Source organism: Rhinopithecus bieti, unplaced genomic scaffold, assembly GCF_001698545.2.
Source record: "Rhinopithecus bieti isolate Rb0 unplaced genomic scaffold, ASM169854v2 scaffold_4654, whole genome shotgun sequence".
NCBI lineage: Eukaryota > Metazoa > Chordata > Mammalia > Primates > Cercopithecidae > Rhinopithecus > Rhinopithecus bieti.
The window spans coordinates 1,201,985-1,222,151 of NW_016804499.1; the positions used below are offsets into that span (position 1 = coordinate 1,201,985).

The 20,167-nt window shown below is 48.6% G+C and overlaps 1 protein-coding gene and 1 long non-coding RNA gene across 7 annotated transcripts in view; one reads left to right on the top strand and one right to left on the bottom strand.

The window, feature by feature from the left end:
* LOC108527491 (uncharacterized) overlaps positions 1-20,167 on the top strand; it is a 54,563-nt gene that overhangs the window by 33,209 nt on the left and 1,187 nt on the right. The window contains exons 3-6 of one of the 5 annotated variants that reach the window (XR_001884823.1): positions 4,697-4,781; positions 17,569-17,629; positions 18,453-18,597; positions 18,675-19,323. This is a non-coding gene — a long non-coding RNA (uncharacterized LOC108527491). Of the gene's footprint in view, positions 1-4,696; positions 4,782-17,568; positions 17,630-18,452; positions 19,324-20,167 lie in introns of those variants that run through there. The other 4 variants (XR_001884825.1, XR_001884824.1, XR_001884821.1 and 1 more) reach the window with 4 other exon arrangements.
* The window catches only part of APCDD1 (APC down-regulated 1), a 34,362-nt gene continuing 18,997 nt past the window's right edge, over positions 4,803-20,167 (bottom strand). Inside the window, exons 4-5 of one of the 2 annotated variants that reach the window (XM_017868809.1) lie at positions 7,714-8,035; positions 4,803-5,914 (exon numbers count right to left, since the gene is read on the bottom strand). In XM_017868809.1, coding sequence (XP_017724298.1) covers positions 5,466-5,914; positions 7,714-8,035 — 771 coding nt within the window. In that variant the 3' untranslated portion in view covers positions 4,803-5,465. The other variant, XM_017868810.1, reaches the window with a different exon arrangement.

Genomic DNA, 20,167 nt, shown 5'->3' on the forward strand with positions numbered 1-20,167 from the left:
CGTTTGTCGGGCACAGAACAGCAGCAGTGTGGGTAGAGAGCTATCTTGTTACAGTTCTGTCTCTCAGACTGCCTACCCAGTCTTACCCTGCCAAACTGCTTACTTCTGATATAACGGGGTATTCCCTCTTCTGCATTAGAACCCGTCGGAGACTATAGACTCTTTTAAGGGACTTTAAAAAATGCTATAAGTTAAGGATCCTATGAGGCTAATGAACTATTTTCTTTCATATAGGTAATGCTGGAATCTAGATATAAAACGGCTTCATTTCCTAAATGAGTTGGAGGATAAAACTTCAACACGTAACAGATATCTCAGTTTTTCCCTCTACATAAACGGATCTCATGGCAGATGTATTACTCTACTCCTAGCCTGTGAGAATCTGGACTGTTTTATTGAGGAGACAGAAAGATGTTCTGCACGTGAGCTCTCTTAGTAGATAGTGGTCCTCACTAGTTTGCTATCATCTTGATTTTCTGAAGGTCAAAGTCTCTCAATTGTCTTGCATATGTAGCCTCATCAGCTACAGAAAGAAGACTTAGGCCTCAAATGCCTAAAGCCCTTGGAAAATACAGTTTCCAACCTTCTGGAAGTTTCTCCTCTGCTTTTTTTTTTTTTTTTTTTTGAGACGGAGTCTTGCTCTGCTGCCCAGGCTGGAGTGCAGTGGCCGGATCTCAGCTCACTGCAAGCTCCGCCTCCCGGGTTCCCGCCATTCTCCTGTCTCAGCCTCCCGAGTAGCTGGGACTCCAGGCCCCCGCCTTGTCCCCCGGCTAGTTTTTTTTTTTTTTTTTTGTATTTTTTAGTAGAGATGGGGTTTCACTGTATTAGCCAGGATGGTCTCGAACTCCTGACCTCATGATCTGCCCATCTCGGCCTCCCAAAGTGCTGGGATTACAGGCTTGAGCCACCGCGCCCGGCCTCTCCTCTGCCTTTCATTTCACTTGAGAAGAAGCAACTTCCTGAGAAAAAGGCTGGAGCAACTCCTTAGAGGCTGGCAAGAGTGCCAATCCTTCCTCCAGCTCAGGAAATCAAGACTTTGATCAACAGAGTTTCAGAGGCTAAGGCTGCAAAGCACAGCAATCTGTGCCCACAAACTCTCTTGTGCTTCTGAAGTCTAGTGTAACAGCTGCATGAAATTCATTAAATGAAGAGGGGGTAGAAATGCTCACGGAGTGTTTCAGAGGCCGTAGGCTATGGAAGTGGTTGTTCCATAGACATCAGAAACAAAGCGACCAAGCTGAGCCTGTGGAAACCGTGGCCTTATTCTTGGAATGGGAGGCTAGGGTCAGACACTGCCACCTGCTTTCAAGAGCAACTGTGCATTGGAGTAAAGGAGGTGCATGTGCGTCCAGTTTCACAGCTTGGGTGGCATCAGGTAGGTCTCTCTTGACTAGGTATGACTATATAAAGTGCAGTGTGTCAATGTGATCACATCTCAGCCGATGGAGAAGTTGAAGGCCATACTTCTCTAACTTTTTTTTCTAAGACAGTGTTACTTCTGCCTAGTCAAACACCAGGAAAATGGGATTGTGACCAAACAGGAGCCCAATTTTATATTTAGAGATTGTTGACCCAAGCCAGGAACACTCAGGAACAGTCTTAGATTTGGGGATTTGAAGAATTTAATTCTTTTCTTTAGGACATGTGATTCTCTTACTGGTAAGAAAAGAACGCTTGGCATTTTCTCATAAATCTAGACATTGGTGGGAAACATTGATCCAAACTGCATTTGTTCTTGATGCAGATATTTCCATAAAAGATGTTTGGACTCATGAAAGCTCAGATGTCGGCCAGGTGCGGTGGCTCACTCCTGTAATCCCAGCACTTTGGGAGGCTGAGGCGGGCAGATCACGAGGTCAGAAGATCGAGACCATCCTGGCTAACACGGTGAAACCCTGTCTCTAGTGAAAATACAAAAAATTAGCCGGGCGTGGTGGCAGATGCCTGTAGTCCCAGCTACTCGGGAGGCTGAGGCAGGAGAATGGCGTGAACCCGGGAGGTGGAGCTTGCAGTGAGCCGAGATCGCGCCACTGCACTCCAGCCTGGGCGACAGAGCGAGACTCCATCTCCAAAAAAAAAAAAAAGCAGAAAGCAAGCTCAGATGTCTCAAGAAAGCCAGAGAAGGCTGTGTGGGGTAGGGAAGGTCTCTGCGTGTGAGTGGACCCACTCTCTCCCTGTCCCCAGGCTCTCTGGCATTTTCCTTTGAGGACAGTGTCCCGCAATGCCTAATTAGATGCTGTCTGCTGACTTCGGTATCCCATTGCTGTGTTCCTAGTTTGTCTTCCAAGGATTGGGTGTACCATGTTAAGACAAAACATTGCAATGTTAAAACACAACACTGTTGTGAAGATCATCGTTGTTTTCAGAATATATTTTAAGAGTTAGTGGAATAGAGAATGGCTTGTTTGTTATCAGTAAAGCTCTTCCTTCACCCAGAAACCACAAGAGCCTGACAGTCAAGTCGTTCCCACAGGTGCGTGTGGTCCCTGCTGGGCCTCCCTGACAGGCCCTTCGTGGTGGTGCTGCTGAGTTACCGTAGCATGCCCCCACGGGATCAGACAACTGTTGCGGACTGCTACGACGACGTCACCTGGAGGTGGCAGACCTGAGTGTGATGTGTGATCCTGCTCTCTGACACCAGAACTTGTCGTGTCTGAGCAAACCGACCTTTAGTTCTGTACCAGCTATAGTCAGAAGGCCAGGAATTTCCTTTTGAGCCCCAGGTCAACTTGGATGGTATGAAGTAGAAGTCTAAATTTTCTACTTCTAGTACTTCATCTTCTACTTCTAAAGTAGAAGTCCAGATTTTACGATTGCCCAAAGAACAGCCTTCCGACCTGGCCCTCATCAGCCTGCTCCCCAGGGGAGGAAGCCTGGTCCCAGCAGGTCTTATTCGCTCTTCACCACCTTCCCTGAATCTGGTATTCCCACGTAGAATGACCTGCTCCTAACTGAGGGGGAGGCTGGCCAGCACTGATTGTGTGCTGTGTACTTTGAGCTTGTGATAGAATATTTAGGGGCCAGACACGCCTTCCTCAGATAGAGCGCCATGGTCTCGAGTTAACATTTCTGACACTCAACCCTGAACGGCTCTTAGAGGTCAATCATTATTTCTTGGAGGTGATGGGAAATCCCGTAACGTGGAGATCATCGTGGGACACGGGGGAATTTAGAGTCTTATTTGGGCTAACACGACACAACCAAGATAAGATGGAGTGTACGTGGGTGAGATGGCATCAGGCAGAAAGCTAAGGTGCCGGTGACCCGTGAGTAAATTCTGTTGTTTCTTGTGGGTTAGGATTTATGTAGTATCAGAAAGTGGTAAGACCACATGAATTTCATATCATCCTTAAGAAATATATACATATACATACATTGTATACACGTTAATATCTATATATTTGTGTATATGTATATGTGTGTATATGTAGCATATTTTTAAGAAGCACCAATAGCTGAGTCTAGGGGAGTGCCTGTGAACTGAATTGTGGTAAGTCACTGAGGTATTCTTCACCAGTGAATACAGTTTTTCACATGATTTTATTATGTCTTTTTTTTTTGAGATGGAGTCTCGCTCTGTCGCCCAGGCTGGAATGCAGTGGCCGGATCTCAGCTCACTGCAAGCTCCGCCTCCCGGGTTTACGCCATTCTCCTGCCTCAGCCTCCCGAGTAGCTGGGACTACAGGCGCCCGCCACCTTGCCCGGCTAGTTTTTTTGTATTTTTTTTTAGTAGAGACAGGGTTTCACCGTGTTAGCCAGGATGGTCTCGATCTCCTGACCTCATGATCCGCCTGTCTCGGCCTCCCAAAGTGCTGGGATTACAGGCTTGAGCCACCGCGCCCGGCCTATTATGTCTTTTAAAGATAGTATCAGTATTAAATAGATCCACAGATAAAATGTATTTGTGAGAGTATTTTGACATCTTTGTTTATTGAACTTGGTAGACATTTAAGTTAGTATTTTCATTTTCAATAAGCCCCCTCAGTCTGCACCACAACTTAAAATATATTCTAAATATAAAGCACTTTGGTACTCTATGCGGTCATTAAAACTTAATGCCACACCGAATGCTGCAGTATTTAATAAAGTTAATTCTTAAATACCAGGATGGCTCTTCGCCGTGATCATGGTTTCCATGTTTGCTTTAGTTCCATCTGGCTTTCGGTTACTCCCGCTTCCCCTCCTCAGTCTCTGCGAGCAGTAACACTTGGTGCTGGATAGCACCATCCACGATACTCCAAAGGAATGGGCAGACATGCACTCCTGCGCCCTCCTAATGTCCCTGCGAAGAAGTACACTGGCCCTGAAACCGCCAGCACAGAGCCACATCAGCGGCAGGAGACACTGAGTGGGTCAGTGTGTGCAACGATAGGATGGCTTCACACAAAGACTTGGTTGCATGCCAAGTCAGGGTCTAACGGAGCAAGCCCCCAGGGCAGACCATGCCCACTGCACTCTCTCTGAGCAGCTAAAGTTCTGTCTCTGCATGTTCATCTTAGAAGGTGGCATGGATGCCAGAGTGCCGTTTCCTCCGCCTGCCCCTAACAAGACAGTGTGAGTCAGGGTTCAGGTCCCCCAGGAAGAGGAAACTGCAATGAACGGACACTTTCTCTATCATTTGTGTGGCGTGTACCACTCTGCAGCCACCCGTTGTCACTGCTCCTGTGTAACAGGATTGACGTTGCTATTTTCCCAGTGGTCCTGTCTACTGAGAGCGCTAGGAAGCCACATGCCTCCTACAACAACCAGAAGCCAACAAGCGAGTCTCCTCTCTCAACAAGGTAAGACAAATGATGTAAAAGTAGGTTAAATTACTTCGAAACTTTAATTACAGATACTTTTCCACGCAACATTTCTGAAATGAAAGCTTTGATTCTCCCCTTTTTTTGCGTAAAGGCTAGGAAGGTGGTATAGCCAGACCGTACATCTTTTTGTATATACATATCTACACCTGTGTCCCTTCTTTATTAATAAAAGGTGTCTTGATCACAGTCCCAAACCAACTCTGCATTGGATTCCAGCATATAAAACTCAGAGAGTAAAACAATTTCAAAGGAAGACAGGCTGCAACCACAGGAAAATGGCAGGAAAAACTGTAGCTTGATAGTTGTTTCTTCTAAGTTTAACTCAGAAATATAATAATAATTAAGAGAAAAAAATAAGAGGCCTTAGCTTTCATCCCTGCTACCAAACACGCTTGTCCAAAACTCTCGGCTGTCTTAAAGTGCAATTACTGTTGTGAAGTTGCTCAGGCCAGGGATCAGGCTGGACGGAGTTCAAAGCAGAAACTTCAAACACTCCTTGCTGTTCATGACTCAGGGGTGGGGAGGGAGGGAGAGGAGAAAAAGAAGGACAGTTCTCTGGCATTCAAGTGCATCAAAAGAATAAATGTCTTTTCTTTCAGTAAAGAAAATCTGTCAATAGTAAGGAATCCTGGTTTGGAAAAATACAACTTTCTAAAACTTCTATCTGCAGATGTTCCAATGCAGCAGAGTGACAAGGCAGGCGAGTGCAGCCAGCAGCAGGGGCCAGGTGTGCCTCCCAGGGGCCCGGCCATACAGGTGGCTTCCACTGTCTTCTGCGAGGTCCTCTGCCCTCGGCGAAGAGGAGGCACACTGGACCAAGGGCATCTGGTAGGACGTGGCTCTCTTCTCTGGCCGGTCTGGACTGGACCCATCGCTGGGCCTCTGGCCATTGAACAGCAGATAGCGTCCCCGGGCATCCTGTTCCATTTTGAAGATCTCGTACTCCGTGTGAGGTAGTTTGATGCCCAGGGCCACGCAGCCATTGGTGTGGGTCACATCCTGCTGGATGCCCACCTGCCAGGAGCCCTCGGCCCCACACTCATTCCCGTTGAAGACGTTGAGCAGTGAGGCTGTGGCTGCATCCATGGGGGTGACCTTCATGTGATTCACTGCCAAGGAGAGACGAGAGTTCCGTGACTCCAGGGAGTCGGCCTGGGACCCAGAAAACCACCCAGAAAGCACTGGCCACACTCTAACTAGACAGGCTTCTTTTCCAAAAACAGTCCCACCTACGGACCCACCCGTCTGACTGCAGTAGCCGTCACAGCACTGTCAGGCGGGGAAGAGTTCAACCTGTTGATCTGGGTGGCAGTAACACCGATATGCTGCAGGTGTGGCCACGCGACACACACCATCTGGTGTAGAAACACTGATCCCGGAATACAGCTGGGAGTGCCTGCAGGCAAGAAATAAAACTACAGCTCGGAGTGCTCCTCAGGAGTTTTATTTGGTGATGCTGACTCCTTGGGATTGAAAAAAATACTCAACAAAGGCTGGAATTTTGCTTTTATCAAAAGGTTTTTGGGTTTCTAAAAGTTTTGGTGTCAAACACCTATTCTAGTTGACATTCTCATACATTCCTACGGGCCCATACATCAGGCATCTAAAATAAGTTAGGCTGCAAGCAAGAAAAATGTGAGTAAATCAATTAAATACAAACCCCAGCTTTTATGGAGAATTGCTTCTGAAGGTCCCTCCAGGGGGCCACTTCCGTGTATAACACGATGAGCTTCGGGGTGGAGTCAAGTAAAGATTGCTTGCTCTCAATTAAGTTTCTCAAAGGGCCTGTATTCCTGGAGCAAACCTTGCTACCCAAAAGGAGGGCTAAAGTCTTCCAGGACTTTCTGGGTTAACAGAAACATTTTACAGTAATGGGACTGAACCCTGGAATGCCATCCTGGAGGAGTCACCTGGGATCGAGGCTATCCCTCTTTATTTGGCATGATAGGGCCGACACCATTTTACAAAAATGCTCAAACTGAAAAAAAAAAAGGCAACCTTCTAAAAATAGCAACCACAAGTCCTGCTTTGTTGCTAGCAGCCTGGTGTAGCCCCTCCCTCCCCTCCTCATTTAATGATAAGGACACAGCCTGAACCTTCCCACAGATGCTACCACCTCCAAGCAGGTGACAACCTCTCAGTTACACGACAACCTCAGGGTTGGAAAGGACAGCCCTGAGCACCTGAGGTGTCACTAATACCTCTTTCCTGCCTACTCGAGAAAGCATTGTGGCATGCAAGCAAATGCAGTGTTATTAGAGGGGCAGCATGGAATCCGCCAGAGTTGTGTATAAAAAACACAAAGCGCAGACTTGAGATTTCTTTTTTTGTTTTTTTACAGACGGGGTCTTGCTCTGTTGCCCAGGCTGGAGTACAGTGGCACAATCATATCTCACTGCAGCCTCAACTTCCTGGGCTCAAGCGATCCTCCTAGCTCAGCCTCCAGAATAGCTGGGATAACAGGCACATGCCACCACATCCGGCTAATTTATTTTATTTTTTATAGAGTCCGGGCCTCACTCCGTTGCCCAGGCTGGTTTCAAACTTCTGGCCTCATGAGATCTTCCTGCCTTGGTTTCCTAAAGTGTTGGGATTACAGGCATGAGCCTCTGCACCTGGCCAGAGATTTCGTTCCCAGTAACATCCTCCCTGGACTGGCAACTCCCCACATGCAGCGGAGTGGACTCCTCCCGCACTCAGGCCTGCAAGCGGAGGCTGTCCACCTGATACATTCTGAGCAGGGAGAAACTCAGAGGGCGTTGGGAAGGACTGAGGCAGAAATGGCTCCCTGATTTCTTTCCTAGGAACTCAGGCAGAAAAGCGGTCCCTTCCCTCAGCTCTGCCTCCACAAAAATGTCACAGGGCCATGTATTGGCTGTGATACTGGGACTCGAGATGGGCATCCTACCTTTGAACACGAACTCCGTGCCTCCCATGACCCTGGACGACAGCATGCCGCGGCTGTAGCGGCCCCGGGCATAGATGGAGAAGGTGGGGTGCTTGCACACCGGGTCTGAGTAGTGGTAGTAGTGGCCCTCCCAGGTGTTGTTGTTGTCATGGAAGATGAAGTGGCGGGTGAGGAAGAGGACTTCGGGGCGCACCTCGCAGCGCTGGCTCACCCACTCCCCGTGCAGGCCGATGGTCAGGTCAGCCTTCGGGGGCAGGATGGGAGGGTGGTGCTCGTCCGACCGGTAGATGATCCGACAGGCGATGCAGGCGTGGTCATGGTTCTGAAGCCAAGAAACAAACACAGTGCACATGTGCTTCTGGCAAATGGGGTCTCACCAGGTACCAGGTCACCATCAGTGACAACCTCAACAGCAAGAACCAACTGGAATCACGCTCCAGGCACAGACAGAGGTGAGAGTGATGTGTGCCTGTGTACGCAAAGTGCACACGTGTTTGCCTGACAGGACAGACCTACGCAGACATTTCAGATGTGATGTGGCCTCTTTAGAATCCTGTTAAGTTTTCAGACCACATGCACTGGACACTTGATTTCAAAAAGAAATGATGGCAGCACCTCACACCCATTAGGATGGCTGCTATCAAAAATGCTATCAAAAAATCACAAGTTGGCAAGGATGTGAAGAAATGGGAGCCCCGGAACCCTGACACACAGCTAATGAGAATGCAGAGCGGTCCGGCCACTGTGGAAATCAGTAAGGTGGTTCCTCAAACAAACAAACAAACAAACACCAAAAACGAAACAGAATTATATGACCCAGCAGTCTCACTTCTGGGTATGCACCCAAGAGAGTTGAAAGCAGGGACTTGAATAGCTATTTGCACACCCATGTTCACATCAGGGTTATTTACAATAACCGAAAGGTAGAAGCACCCCAAGTGTTCACTGACAGATGAATGGATCAACAAAATGCGGTCTAGCCATACAATGAAATACCCTTCAGCCTTAGAAAGGCAGGAAGTTCTGACACCCGCTACGATAGGGATGAACCTTGGGGACATCGTGGTAAGTGAAATAAGCCAGACACAAAAGGAGACTGTATGATGTCACTCATATGAGGTTCCTAGAGTGATCAAAATCATAGAGACAGAAAGTGGAATGGTGGTAGCAGGGGCTGGAAGTGGGGGGACAAGTTGTGGTTTAATGAACTAGAGGTTCAGTCTGGGAAGATGAAAAAGTGCTGGAGGTGGAAGGTGGTGATGGTTGCATAATAACGTGAATGCCCTCAGTGTCACAGAACTGCACACTTAAAACTGGCTAAATGATACGTTTTACATTATGTGTATTTTACCACAATTAAAATTTATTTTAATAATAAAAGGAGACACAAAGGAAAAAAAAAAAGGCCAGCACTCCACTGGCTGTGGATGAAATGGAGTTGTGTAGGAAAGGCAAGGTCCTTTAGGAGAGGGAATGGAGGAGGCGGCCTGCAAGAAGGGAGAGCTGAAGGCCGCGGAGCAGCAAGCACACCTGCACACTGCTCTCTCTCCGGGCCTGCCCGCCTCCAGGTTCAGAAGTTTCTGTGTTCCTCTTCCTGCTTTCTCAGCTTTAAGCAAGACAGTCATAGCTCTGACCTTCCAGAAGACCCTGTAATGCCTAGTCTATTTTATAACAGGAACACAGCAGGGAACAAGGGCTGTTTGTGGCACAGAAAGTCCTCTCTGGTGAGGGGTGCACACGTCAGAGATGCTGGAAGTCAGGGCACAGGGTGCTTGAACACAGTGCCAGTGCCTCGCTGTCTGACCAAGGTCTCCAGACATCTCTGAGCCCGCGCTGCCTCCTCCTGCACCTGGATCATCCCTCCGCTATTCTCCTCCCACCCAGGGGGTGCAAAGCTGGCAGGCTAGCAGAACGCTGACCACTAGCAGCACGTGCCAAGCGGATCAGGCTGTGGTGGGGAGATAGAAGTGGGTAGCTCAGTGTTCTGGGGATGGCTGGGCCACCCTAGCCCCATGCTCCCGTGCTATCAGTTCGTGGCCTCACATCTGCCCTGCGGCCAAGGCTGAGGGCTGCCCACTGACTGGGCAGGCACACACTTATTCTTTAGCAGTTCTTTAAAGTTGGAGATCTCAATCACCAGGGTCTTTGGGTTTACAGCCCTCACTCAACATGTGATTTCCTTGTGGTTGCTGTTTGGTTTCTCAGAGAGGGCAGGAGGAGCATTCTCCTCAGAGAACAGCTGTGCTCGCTAACTTGCGCTGCTGCTGTGTGCATTAAATGGGCATGGAGTTGCACTTCATGTGAGAGAATGTTTCCTTTGCTAACATGGTTTGTGGCTTGTAAACGATTGGATCAAATAGCTCCAGCATTGAGATGAAGGCCAAGTCCTGGGCGTCCCCAGGCTCTACGTGCATTTGTTGGCCTGCGGTTTCCTACAGAGGGCTTTGGGGCACACGGACAAACTGCCTGCAACCTGTGCTCAGCAGTGAGCTGCCCTCTGCAAGCTACAGGAGAAATAGAGAAGAGCTCCTGCATGAGGCCCATTAGCCCAGTGATTAATTACGTGATGGAAAGATGGCTCTGCCCAGTTTCTAGGGGCCGAGGCCAGCCCTGGCCGCTTCACAGTTGGTGATTTTGGGCAAGTTATTTATTTCTCTCCATTTCAACTTCCTCATTTATACAATGGTGATCATGACACTTACTTGCATAACTGCTGCAAGAAATGAACAGCAGATTAAGGTGGTTCCCACTCAGTGTACCCACTTGGTGTGAACATTAAATAAAGGCCTATCTGCCACCCTATGTGCCACTGTCTTTCAAATGCACCTTGAGGTGAAGAAAATACAAACTGAGTTAAAAGAAAGCATCACTGAGTACGGCAGGTTAGGCTCTATGTTTCCTTAGTCAACTACTACGGGGTAAAGGTTCCAGATTTTTCACCTACACAAGGGTTCTGATATTCAAAACCCAGGATGGAAAGTTAATATGACATAGTGTGCCCAGCCCAGGGCTCCTGTACAAGTGCTGGAACTGTCACCATTGAAATCAGGCCTGCGGTCCTGGTGTGCGGACCAGTGACACGCCCCCTGACACTGGCTCGGAGCTTGGATTCAAATCACGAAAGTTTCACAGGCAGAAAGGTCGTTGTCAGAGACATAGGCTGTACAGGAGCTGGACCCTGGCCCAGCACCACCTACAGCTGAGCCCAGCACATGCTGAAATAAGAGAGGCCACTTGGAGCACTGGTTCCATCAGGGTAAGAAGCGTGGGGTCAGATCTTCCCCAATCAGCCAGGAGGAGCTGGGCACTCCTACCATTTGCAGCTCATCGCTGGTAGCGGCTGTCCCCTCCGCCTGGACAGGTCCCCAAAGCCTAGCTGGCAGCCCTGCTTCCCTACACCAACCCCAACCTCCACCTCCCCTCTGTGCCAGTCCCCACAACTTGGTTTGCCATCTGTAATTTGGGAATTTAAAAACATCAGTTGCCGACTCCTTCATTTCTGGTCACTCTAAGGAGGTGAGAGTCTCAATTCCTGAAAAGATTTAATTCCTCAAATAGCAGGATCAATTTAGGAGGAGCTCAGAGCGCTTCTAAGTTGGGGGTGGGGGTGGGAGAGAGAAAGGAAAGAAGGGATGTTAGTTCTTGCAAGAGATGCTTCTGGGACGACGTCGAGGAGCAACTGCCCTTTGGCTCAGACAAGGACAAGGCTCGGGGGAGGGGATGGGGCACTGCTGTTGCCCCGGCTGTTCCAGAATGGGTGTTTTCAGGGGTGCTTTCCTTCAGGAATAATGAGGCCGGGGTCCTGAGCTCCCAGACGAGGGCCCAGTGGGACTTGGTCACTTCAGGAAAATGATGGTCCTGGGCTGAAGTGTTGCTGTTCCATAGCAGAGAAAAGCAGGCCAGGCAGGGTTTTTGTTTGTTTGTTTTGTGGGGGGCACAGGCACAGGGAGGCTCGTTTTCCACCAGGTGGGCCTGAGAATTTAGGGAGGGTGCAGGGAGTGGGAGAAACCTGGCTCTTGGGTATGGTCTTGCTGAATCCCTAAACTAGATGCTTGTTTGTGTGTGTGTGTGTGTGTGTGTTAAAAAAATACCTAACGAAGAATTTGCCATCTTAGCCATTTTAAATTATATTCACACTATTGTGCGGCTACCCCTGGAACCTGTTCATCTTTCCCAGCTGAAACTCTGCACCCAGTAAACACTAGCGCCCCATTCCCCCTCCTGGCTCTGGAAACCTCCATTCTCCTTTCTGTCTCTATGGATTTGACTCTTAGAGGTGCCTCATCTGAGGGGAACTATCACTATCTGTCTTTTTGTATCTGGCCTATTTCACTTAGTATAAGCTCCTCAAGTTTTATCAATGTTGTAAAATGTGTCAGAATTTCCATCCTTTCAAGGCTGATATTCCTTGCATGAATGTTCCACATGTTGTTGATGTATTCACGTCGATGGACATTTAGGTTGCTTCCGCCTCTTGGCTACTGTGATTGATGCTGCTAGGACCACAGGTGCCCCTACGTTTGTTCAAGTCCTTGCTTTTAATTCTTTTGGGTATGTACCCACAAGGAGAACAGCTGGATCAATTTGGTAATTCTATGTTTAATTTTTGGGGGGAACCACCATACCACTTTCTGGAGTGGATGAATCATTTTACATCTCCATCAGTAATGTATAAAGTTCCAGTTTCTCCACATCCTTCCCAACACTGGATATTTTCTGGTTTTGATTGTTTTGTATTTTGTAATAGCCATCCTAATGGGTAAGTTGATATCTCATTGTGGTTTTAATTTACATTTTCCTTTGCCAATTTTTTAATTTTTTTTTATTTTTTGGTTGTTGACTAGTTACCCTTTTTTTTTCTTTTCTTGAGACAGGGTCTCACTCTGTTGGAGGTGGGAGAGAGAAAGCCTGGGGGTTGCCCAAGCTGGAGTGCAGTGATGTGATCTCGGATCACTGCAACCTTCACCTCCCAGGCTCAAGCCATCCTCCCACCTCACGCTCCTGAGTAGCTGGGTCTACAGGTGTGCACCACCATGGCTAGATAATTTTTGTTTTTTTGTATTTTTTATAGAGACGCGGTTCCACCATGTTGCCCAGGCTGGTCTCAAACTCCTGAGCTCAGGGCAATCTGTCTGCCTCAGTGTCCCCAAGTGCTGGGACAACTCTTTAGCTGCCATGAAGAAACCAAAGTTATCATAACAAGTGGAGTTGTTTCTGGCCTCTGTGGACACTGTCAACAAGGGAGCAGTTTTAGCCACCGTTGAATAAGGAGATACCTCTGTATTGTAACGAATTTTAAAATTTTAATTTATGCTCCTAATTCTCATAATCTTTGGCCTGAATAAAAATTAGAGACCTACAGGCACAACTACAGAGAAGCAGAAATTAAAGCCTGTATATTGTATTGGTTCTAAAGTTTCTCTTTTCTGAGATGTTTTTTGGAAACAGCATTCTTCCAAGATGGATACATGGAAAGAGAATTACACATGCAGTTTTTAAACATGGTGAGTGATTGGTACTGTGGAATATCATTTGCTCTGTAAAATTATTCCCTCTTTTTTGGGGATCCATGTTCCAAGACGTGACTCTCATTTGAGAAGTGTCCTCTCCCAGGCTCACCAACTTGGCTTCCATGGCACCCCCTTTCCCCGAATCTTAGAAAAGGCTATGTACGCAGAAGATTTGAAGGTTAAAGCAGAGGAACCAGAAAGTGTTTCCTCGTTGCTATTTATACACACTATAAAAAGCGTTCATCATAAAGGGGAAGGGAGAAAAAAGATCCTATGCAAATAATCTCTGGGAAAAAAATTAGGCTTATTCTAAAAATGCGAAAGAAGCTTATACTTTATAAATGAGCAATGTTCTAGGCAAAGAGTGGGGTTCTGCCTACTCTGCTCTCTGATTCCTGCTTAGCTGCAGGTAACAAGTTAAATAACCACAGCGAGCATTCACAGGGTATTCGAGTCTCGAGGGCTCAAGTACAGCATCTCCTTAGACTTTACAACCTCCCAGGAGACCACGGCAGATGAGGCAACTAAGGCACCTGGAGAGAAACAGTCAGATGACTTTACAAGCCCAAAGTGGAGCCAGGATAGTAATTTGGTCTTAGGACTTGCTGAGTGCTGCCTCCTGGCCAGAGTTGCCTCACAGGCTGCAAAGATCAGACGTTTCCCCAGCAAGGACTCCAGCCCAGGAAAAGGTCTTCTCCGGCCAATGACTGATGGGGATACTCCAGGCTTTCTCTGTACCCTGCCAATATTTATTTCTGGAGAGGTGGTTCATCAACATTTGCTGACAGTATCCACTTGTTTTCGCCATCTTCCCAGAATGGAAGAATTTACTTGATGTGATCTTGTTGTGAACAGATCAACTAAGGAAGCAGGCTGCATGAAACACAAGTCTTCAAAAGCACTGTTCCTTGAGCTAAAAGTTTTGTTCAAGAAGGAGGAAAAATGGGAGTAGATGATGGAAACTTCCTTTCCTAGGGTTTTGTTCCCTGGGATAAAAAGCACACGAATGTTTCTCACAAAGAAACCTGCAGTGGCCAATGGCTCACATTGAAAGCTTTCTTTGTAACTGCGATGTGCCGAGTATTTGATTAAATTTCTGCTGTAGATAACCCTGCAGGTACATCCTTCTCGGGTCTTCTCTATTACGAGTTCTCTGAGGCCAAGACCAAGTGTTCTCTCTTTGTCGTATCTCCCACGACATCCAGAAGAGAACTGCACAGGGCTTTCGGCTAACAGGCAAATGGAGAGAAAGCTGGCATTGGCTATGTAAAGAGTTAAATGGAGTAGCTAGCATTCATCACAAATGATGGGCCCCCACCTCCCTCGTGGGAGGGAGCTCAGGGTGCTTTTCAGATCTGGGATTCTAGGAGTTTGTGAACTCGGGCTCATTTTAATCAACTAAAGATAGCACGATGATGCTACTTTCAGAAGGAAGTGGGTGAAGAGCTGTGGCTTTAGGTACAGACTGCCCAGGCAGGCTTGCTGTCTATCCCACTGCAATACACTGAATGTTTGTGTCCCCTCAAAATCCATGTTAAAATCCTTACCACCAATGTGAGGAAATTAGGAGGTGGGGTCTGTGGGGGGGTGACTAGGTCATGAGGGTGCAGCCCTTAAGAAGGGGATTAGTGCCCTTATAAAAGAGGCTGAGAGTTATCCAGCTGTCTTGCTGCCACATGAGGATACAAGGGGAGGATACAGCAGTCTGCAACCCGGGAGAGCCCTGACCAGGATTCCAGCCTCCCACTCTGCTGGTGCCTTCATCTTGGCCCTCCAACATCCAGAACTGTGAGAAGTGAGTGGCTGTCCCCAGTCCATGCTGCTTCACTATGGCAGCCCAGATGGACTGAGGCACCTGCCGCCCAGCACCTGATCCCCGCAGGTGCAGGCAGCTCCCTCAGTGTACAGACCCTGTGCAGCTGCCAGGATCCTGCCATCCCTGCCAGAATGCAAGCACCTCTGTGGGGCCAGGGGAACTCAGAGAGCCTCAGGGAGGCTGCACAGCCACCCCGGGCCTGTTACCACCATCCAGGAATGGGCCTGGGCCAGGAGGATGAGGGAGAAAAGGAGAAACCAGGCTGCTAATTCCTGGGCCTGTAGTTGGCTGCGAAGCAGAGGGGAGCAAAACTCAAGGGAACACTTCTGCGTCCTGGAGTTGAGCAGGGGCAGCTGAGAGGTCCTCAGGAGCAACATTAGCCTTCTGGAAATGGCTTCCAAGGCAGCTTAGAATCTGAGAAATGAGCTCACAAAGTCCTTTTCTGTTTTAGTTAACATTAGAATCACGAAAAAGACGATTTTGCCTTCACCTTCTTATACATACACATGACCGCTGACCCAGCAGCTGGGGAAAAAGGACCCTGGGAAGATGGCTCTTTAAAAGACTTCAAGAGTGGTTTCCAAAAGAATTTTCATTTATTTTACTTGTTTCTTTCTTCCACTCCAATGCATTTTGATTCATTTAAATAATTAAAGTAGACTTATTAAATCTGCTGTAAATCCACTGGGCACTCCTGGCTGGCCCATCCTCTTCCTTTCTCCCCTCGGGGCTCAGCAAACACTCCCTGGAGGAGGGACCTCATGCGTACTTTTTAAATGGCCAATTTCCTGCTTTTGCAGGCTTTCCTCATGTTCTCTGAGCTTTCTTGCCTTTTAAGGGATAAAATGTTTACCACTTGCATTGTCCCTGACAACAAATATTTCCTGGTCCCCAAACTCCTTAAATAAAGCAACCTTGCATGCCTGTTTATCTGCTGAAATACTCTGGAGTCAAGAATATAATGAGCTGTTTCTGCAATAAAAGTGTATATCAGCAGCCTTGTAGCCCAGCAATTGTGACACTGCACACCTCGGCCCAGATGAAATGTCCACAAAAGCAATCCCTTCAGGGTTAAGACCCCCTCAACGGATCCCAGTTGCCAGCTCCGTTTTTTTTTTTTTTTTTTATAGAATTGTGCAACATTTGCTGCCTTATAGGAAACACGTGGCTCCAAGGAGCAGTCAGTTTTCTTCTAGGGCCCTCCTTCCTGTAAGACTAGTTCTTGAAACTGTCTTAGGTCACGACTTCTTGAACTTCTGGTCGTCCACCACCTCCTTCATCTCCCATCACCTCTGCAAATCCACACCAGCAGAAAGAGAAGTGGCATGGAATTCTTCCACAAGCACTTGGCTCCTTCTATACACCAGAGACGTGGTCGCCCACCCACCCAGGAGCCACACCAAGCACATGCTCAGGGAGACGTCCCTCCATGCCGGCTCCTGCAGCTGGGCTGAAAAGTCCAGACCCCAAGGCCACCTGACCCAACATCCCCACGGTGTCATTGATATCAGGAAGCCGCACAGCTCACACATCCTCTAAAAAGCCTCTGAGACGCATGCTACCTCAAAAACATAAGCTGGCTCACAGCCTAGCGGCTCCTAAAGAATTTGAGAGAGAAAGCGCAGCACGCTGTTGTCCTGCAGTGCTCAGATACTCCCGAAGTCCGGTGCTTTTCTTCCTCCCGTGTGTGGCTCCCCCGCTGTACGTGTGCTGGGATTGAGTATTTCAGATGCACGGCCTGGGGAAGGCTGTCTCGTTTTCAGACAGCCCCTTTGATTTACGATCCTGTGGTTAAATCAGTGCAGGATTTTGGAGAAAGACCAATTCCATTTGCTTACGAGTCTGATCCTGAGGCTCTGGCATCTCTAACGACCCTGGCAATCATTTGCTTTTAATTACCATTTGATTCCATCCCTGAAAGAATGAGCCTGGCTTCTACCCCTCCAACTGCATGGTTCTGAAGAATCTCGGCAGAGGGTTATGGCTGCTCTGATGCTAAACTTGATTCAGGCAAAGCATCTTCTTTCAGGATTACTTTAGGCTGTCTTGACTTTTTTACAATGAAGAGTAGCCAATTCTATCCTGAACGAACCCTCCCAGCACACCTGAATCTCTTCAAACATCACTTATTTGCCAAAGGGCTCTGGACCTCACGGCAAAGCTGTATAAAGCTTAGAAAAACAAGTTGACTTAAAGTTTCTATTTTTACACGGTGTCCTGTTTCTAGAGGGGCTGAGACTCGTGGTTTGAAACTCAATTTAGCATTTAAACTAATTTTCAGCTCGGTCTCTATGGACCAGCAATTAGGGAAGGAGAAGAGTTCAAAGAAGGTTTCAGCCTCTCCTGGGCAGGCGTGTGCAGTCTTTGAAGACGCTCTCCCAGCCTTTCTTCCTGTCTCCGCCGGGCAGCCACAGACAGCTCAGACGACCTGCTGTGGCTGGGCCCGTGTGGGCACACAGTGCCCAGTCTTTCTGGTGCCCGGGTCTGGAAAGACACCAATGGCTGAGTCCATTTTGTTCCTTCTCACAGCTGTCCTGGGGAAGGATCTGAAAACTTCCTGAAGACTCCACTGCACACTGCAGGCCAAGAGGTACAAGGCGAGAGACAAGAGAAGAATGGACCCTTTCAGCTCCCGGAGCCACTCGGCCTTCCACTGACCCCCCAGCCATCTCGCGAGGCAGCCGGGCTGGCTCAGGAAGCCTGGGTCCTCCTCCCAGCTGGGCTGCCACCTGTATCTGTGGCCACAGCATTCCTCTGGGTCTGGGAGTGTTGGCTGGCCTTTTTTTTTTTTTTAAATCTAAATTTTCCATGATGACTGTGCTTAGGTAATAGAAGATCACAGCACAAAATGCAAGAGGTACCGAAAGTGAAGTCTCTGTCCAACCATCCCAGATAGACAGCTCTGTCTCTTCCTCCGAGGCAGTCATCAGTTTCCTCCAGAAATATCTGATTCCTTTGCAAAGAGTCCCTCTTCTTCTCCTTTCATTATTAGTTGTATGCACATGGTATCATATTATTCATGCTATTTTGTAACTTCCTTGTTTCCCACTTAACAATATGTCTCGTGTAGTATCTAAGGTCCTAAAGCTCTTTCCACCTTCATTTTCTGTCATCAAGGAATCAGGCCTAGCGTTTAAAGAGTCTACTTCTTAAGAATCTGGGTACATGTTCCTACAATTGCCTTAGCGGAGCAGGGAGGAGAAAATTGGAGGAAGTGTTTTATGGCTAGGCATCATGAAACACTTTGATGTTCCCTGGTCAGTTGTCATTGTCATTCTCATTCCTCTCTGAGCCATTGGCCTAGAAGGGCGACTTAAGAGAGATGGAGCTTTGCGTTCAGGCCCTATCCTGATGCCTACAGGATAACCCTATTGATTAGCCCTATTGATTCTTATATTTTCGCCATTTTACAGAAAAGGAAAACGAAGTCTCCAGTAGGTCAGATAATTACCAATGCCACCCGGCTGATGACAGCAGAACTGGCTTCCAGGATTGGCTACTGTTTCTGAAGTCCACATAACCTGCCAATCTGTCCAGAAGGTGTTGAATTCTAAAAAGGTCAGCTTTACAATTGCCGTCTTTAATTCCCATGCCAATATTTAATACTTTTCACTTGCGGGGCGTTTTCCCTCCAGGAGCCAGAGACAGGTCTGCGGAGGGGCACCGACGGGAATGGAGTGTCCCCTCCTGGAGTGCCCCCGGGCGCCAGCCTTAACAATGCTGGCTGGGCTTTCAGACTCCATCTGCGGAGCCACAACCCGGAGTGCAACAGGGTACAGAGGCAGGTAAGAAAATAAACGTGGTTATGGTTAATTTTTCCCCAAGTGCTAAAAAGAGCAAAAGAGATGAGAGCCCACGCAGGTGCATGAAGGTGAGGAAAAGGAACCAGAACCCGAGTGGGTGCAAGAGACTAACCCAAGGTCAAGTTCGGAGCCCACAGCCCGGCCGACGCCGGCCCAGCAAGTTCCCCGGCGGCACCTGCCTCCTCACTCAGACCTGGCACTCAAGGCTCCCTGTGCTTTCTGCTGTTTTGCGGCTCCTTGGTGTCTCTGCTAGAGGGCGGGCAGGCTCTTCCTGTTCAGCAGACGTTCACAAAGGCCCCGAGGGGACGGCGGGTTCCGGGATGCTCCTGGCTAACCTCAGGTTTCCGGATTATCCGGGCCATTTTCATTCCTGACATTCGCACCTTCCTCCCGTTACCTGCGATCATTTGAAAGACGGCGGCCGGTGGCTCCCGCCTGTAGTCCCAGCACTTTGGGAGGCCGAGGCGCGTGGATCACCTGAGACCGGGAGTTGGAGACCAGCCTGGCCAACATGGTGAAACCCCATCTCTACTAAAAATACACAAACTAGCCGGGCGTGGTGGCGGCACCTGTAGTTCCAGCTACTTGCGAGGCTGAGGCAGGAGAATCGCTTGAACCCGGGAGGCGGAGCTTGCAGTGAGTCGCGATGGCGCCACTCACTCCAGCCTGGGCCACGAGAGCAAAACTCCCAGAAATTCCCAGAAAGATGGCTAGACTATACTCAGAGTGAGCCAAAGGTAGGTATGAAACCCCGTCTCCTGCTACTATCTCAAACCAAGTGGACCTGGCCAGTATAAAACAGGAGAAATGCTATGCAGCTACAGTGTCCAGTGCCGCCTTTGGGCAGTGCTGCCAACCAGAAAGGTCCCAAAATGTAATTCGAAGCCCGTTATTCCTACCCATTTTCCCAAGACACCCACTCAAGCCTGACCCGGAAAGCACACCCCAGTCCAGGTATCACCCTATGAGCCGATTCTCCTCCTGGTACCTGTCCTGGGGAATCCACATGTTGAAGGGGCAGAACTTTGGTCCTCCTTTCCCTGTGTCCCATTCTAGGAAAACCTCTGGGACCCCCGACAGCGGCAGCAATGGAGCCAGCCTCAGAGGCTGCCCTGCCTCTGCCCTAATTCATGTTGGCCTCTTCAGCGCACTTGAAACTTACAAGGCAGAAGGAAATGAGCCTGGCTCCCGATCTGTGTTGGAACAAACCCCCAAGGGCATCCTGAGCCGGCGGGAGTGCTGGGCCTGGCCACACGGGCTGAGCACAGGGCTTCATCTCACACGTGGGGACACAGCCGTGAAAAGATTCACGGAGGAAGCAGCCT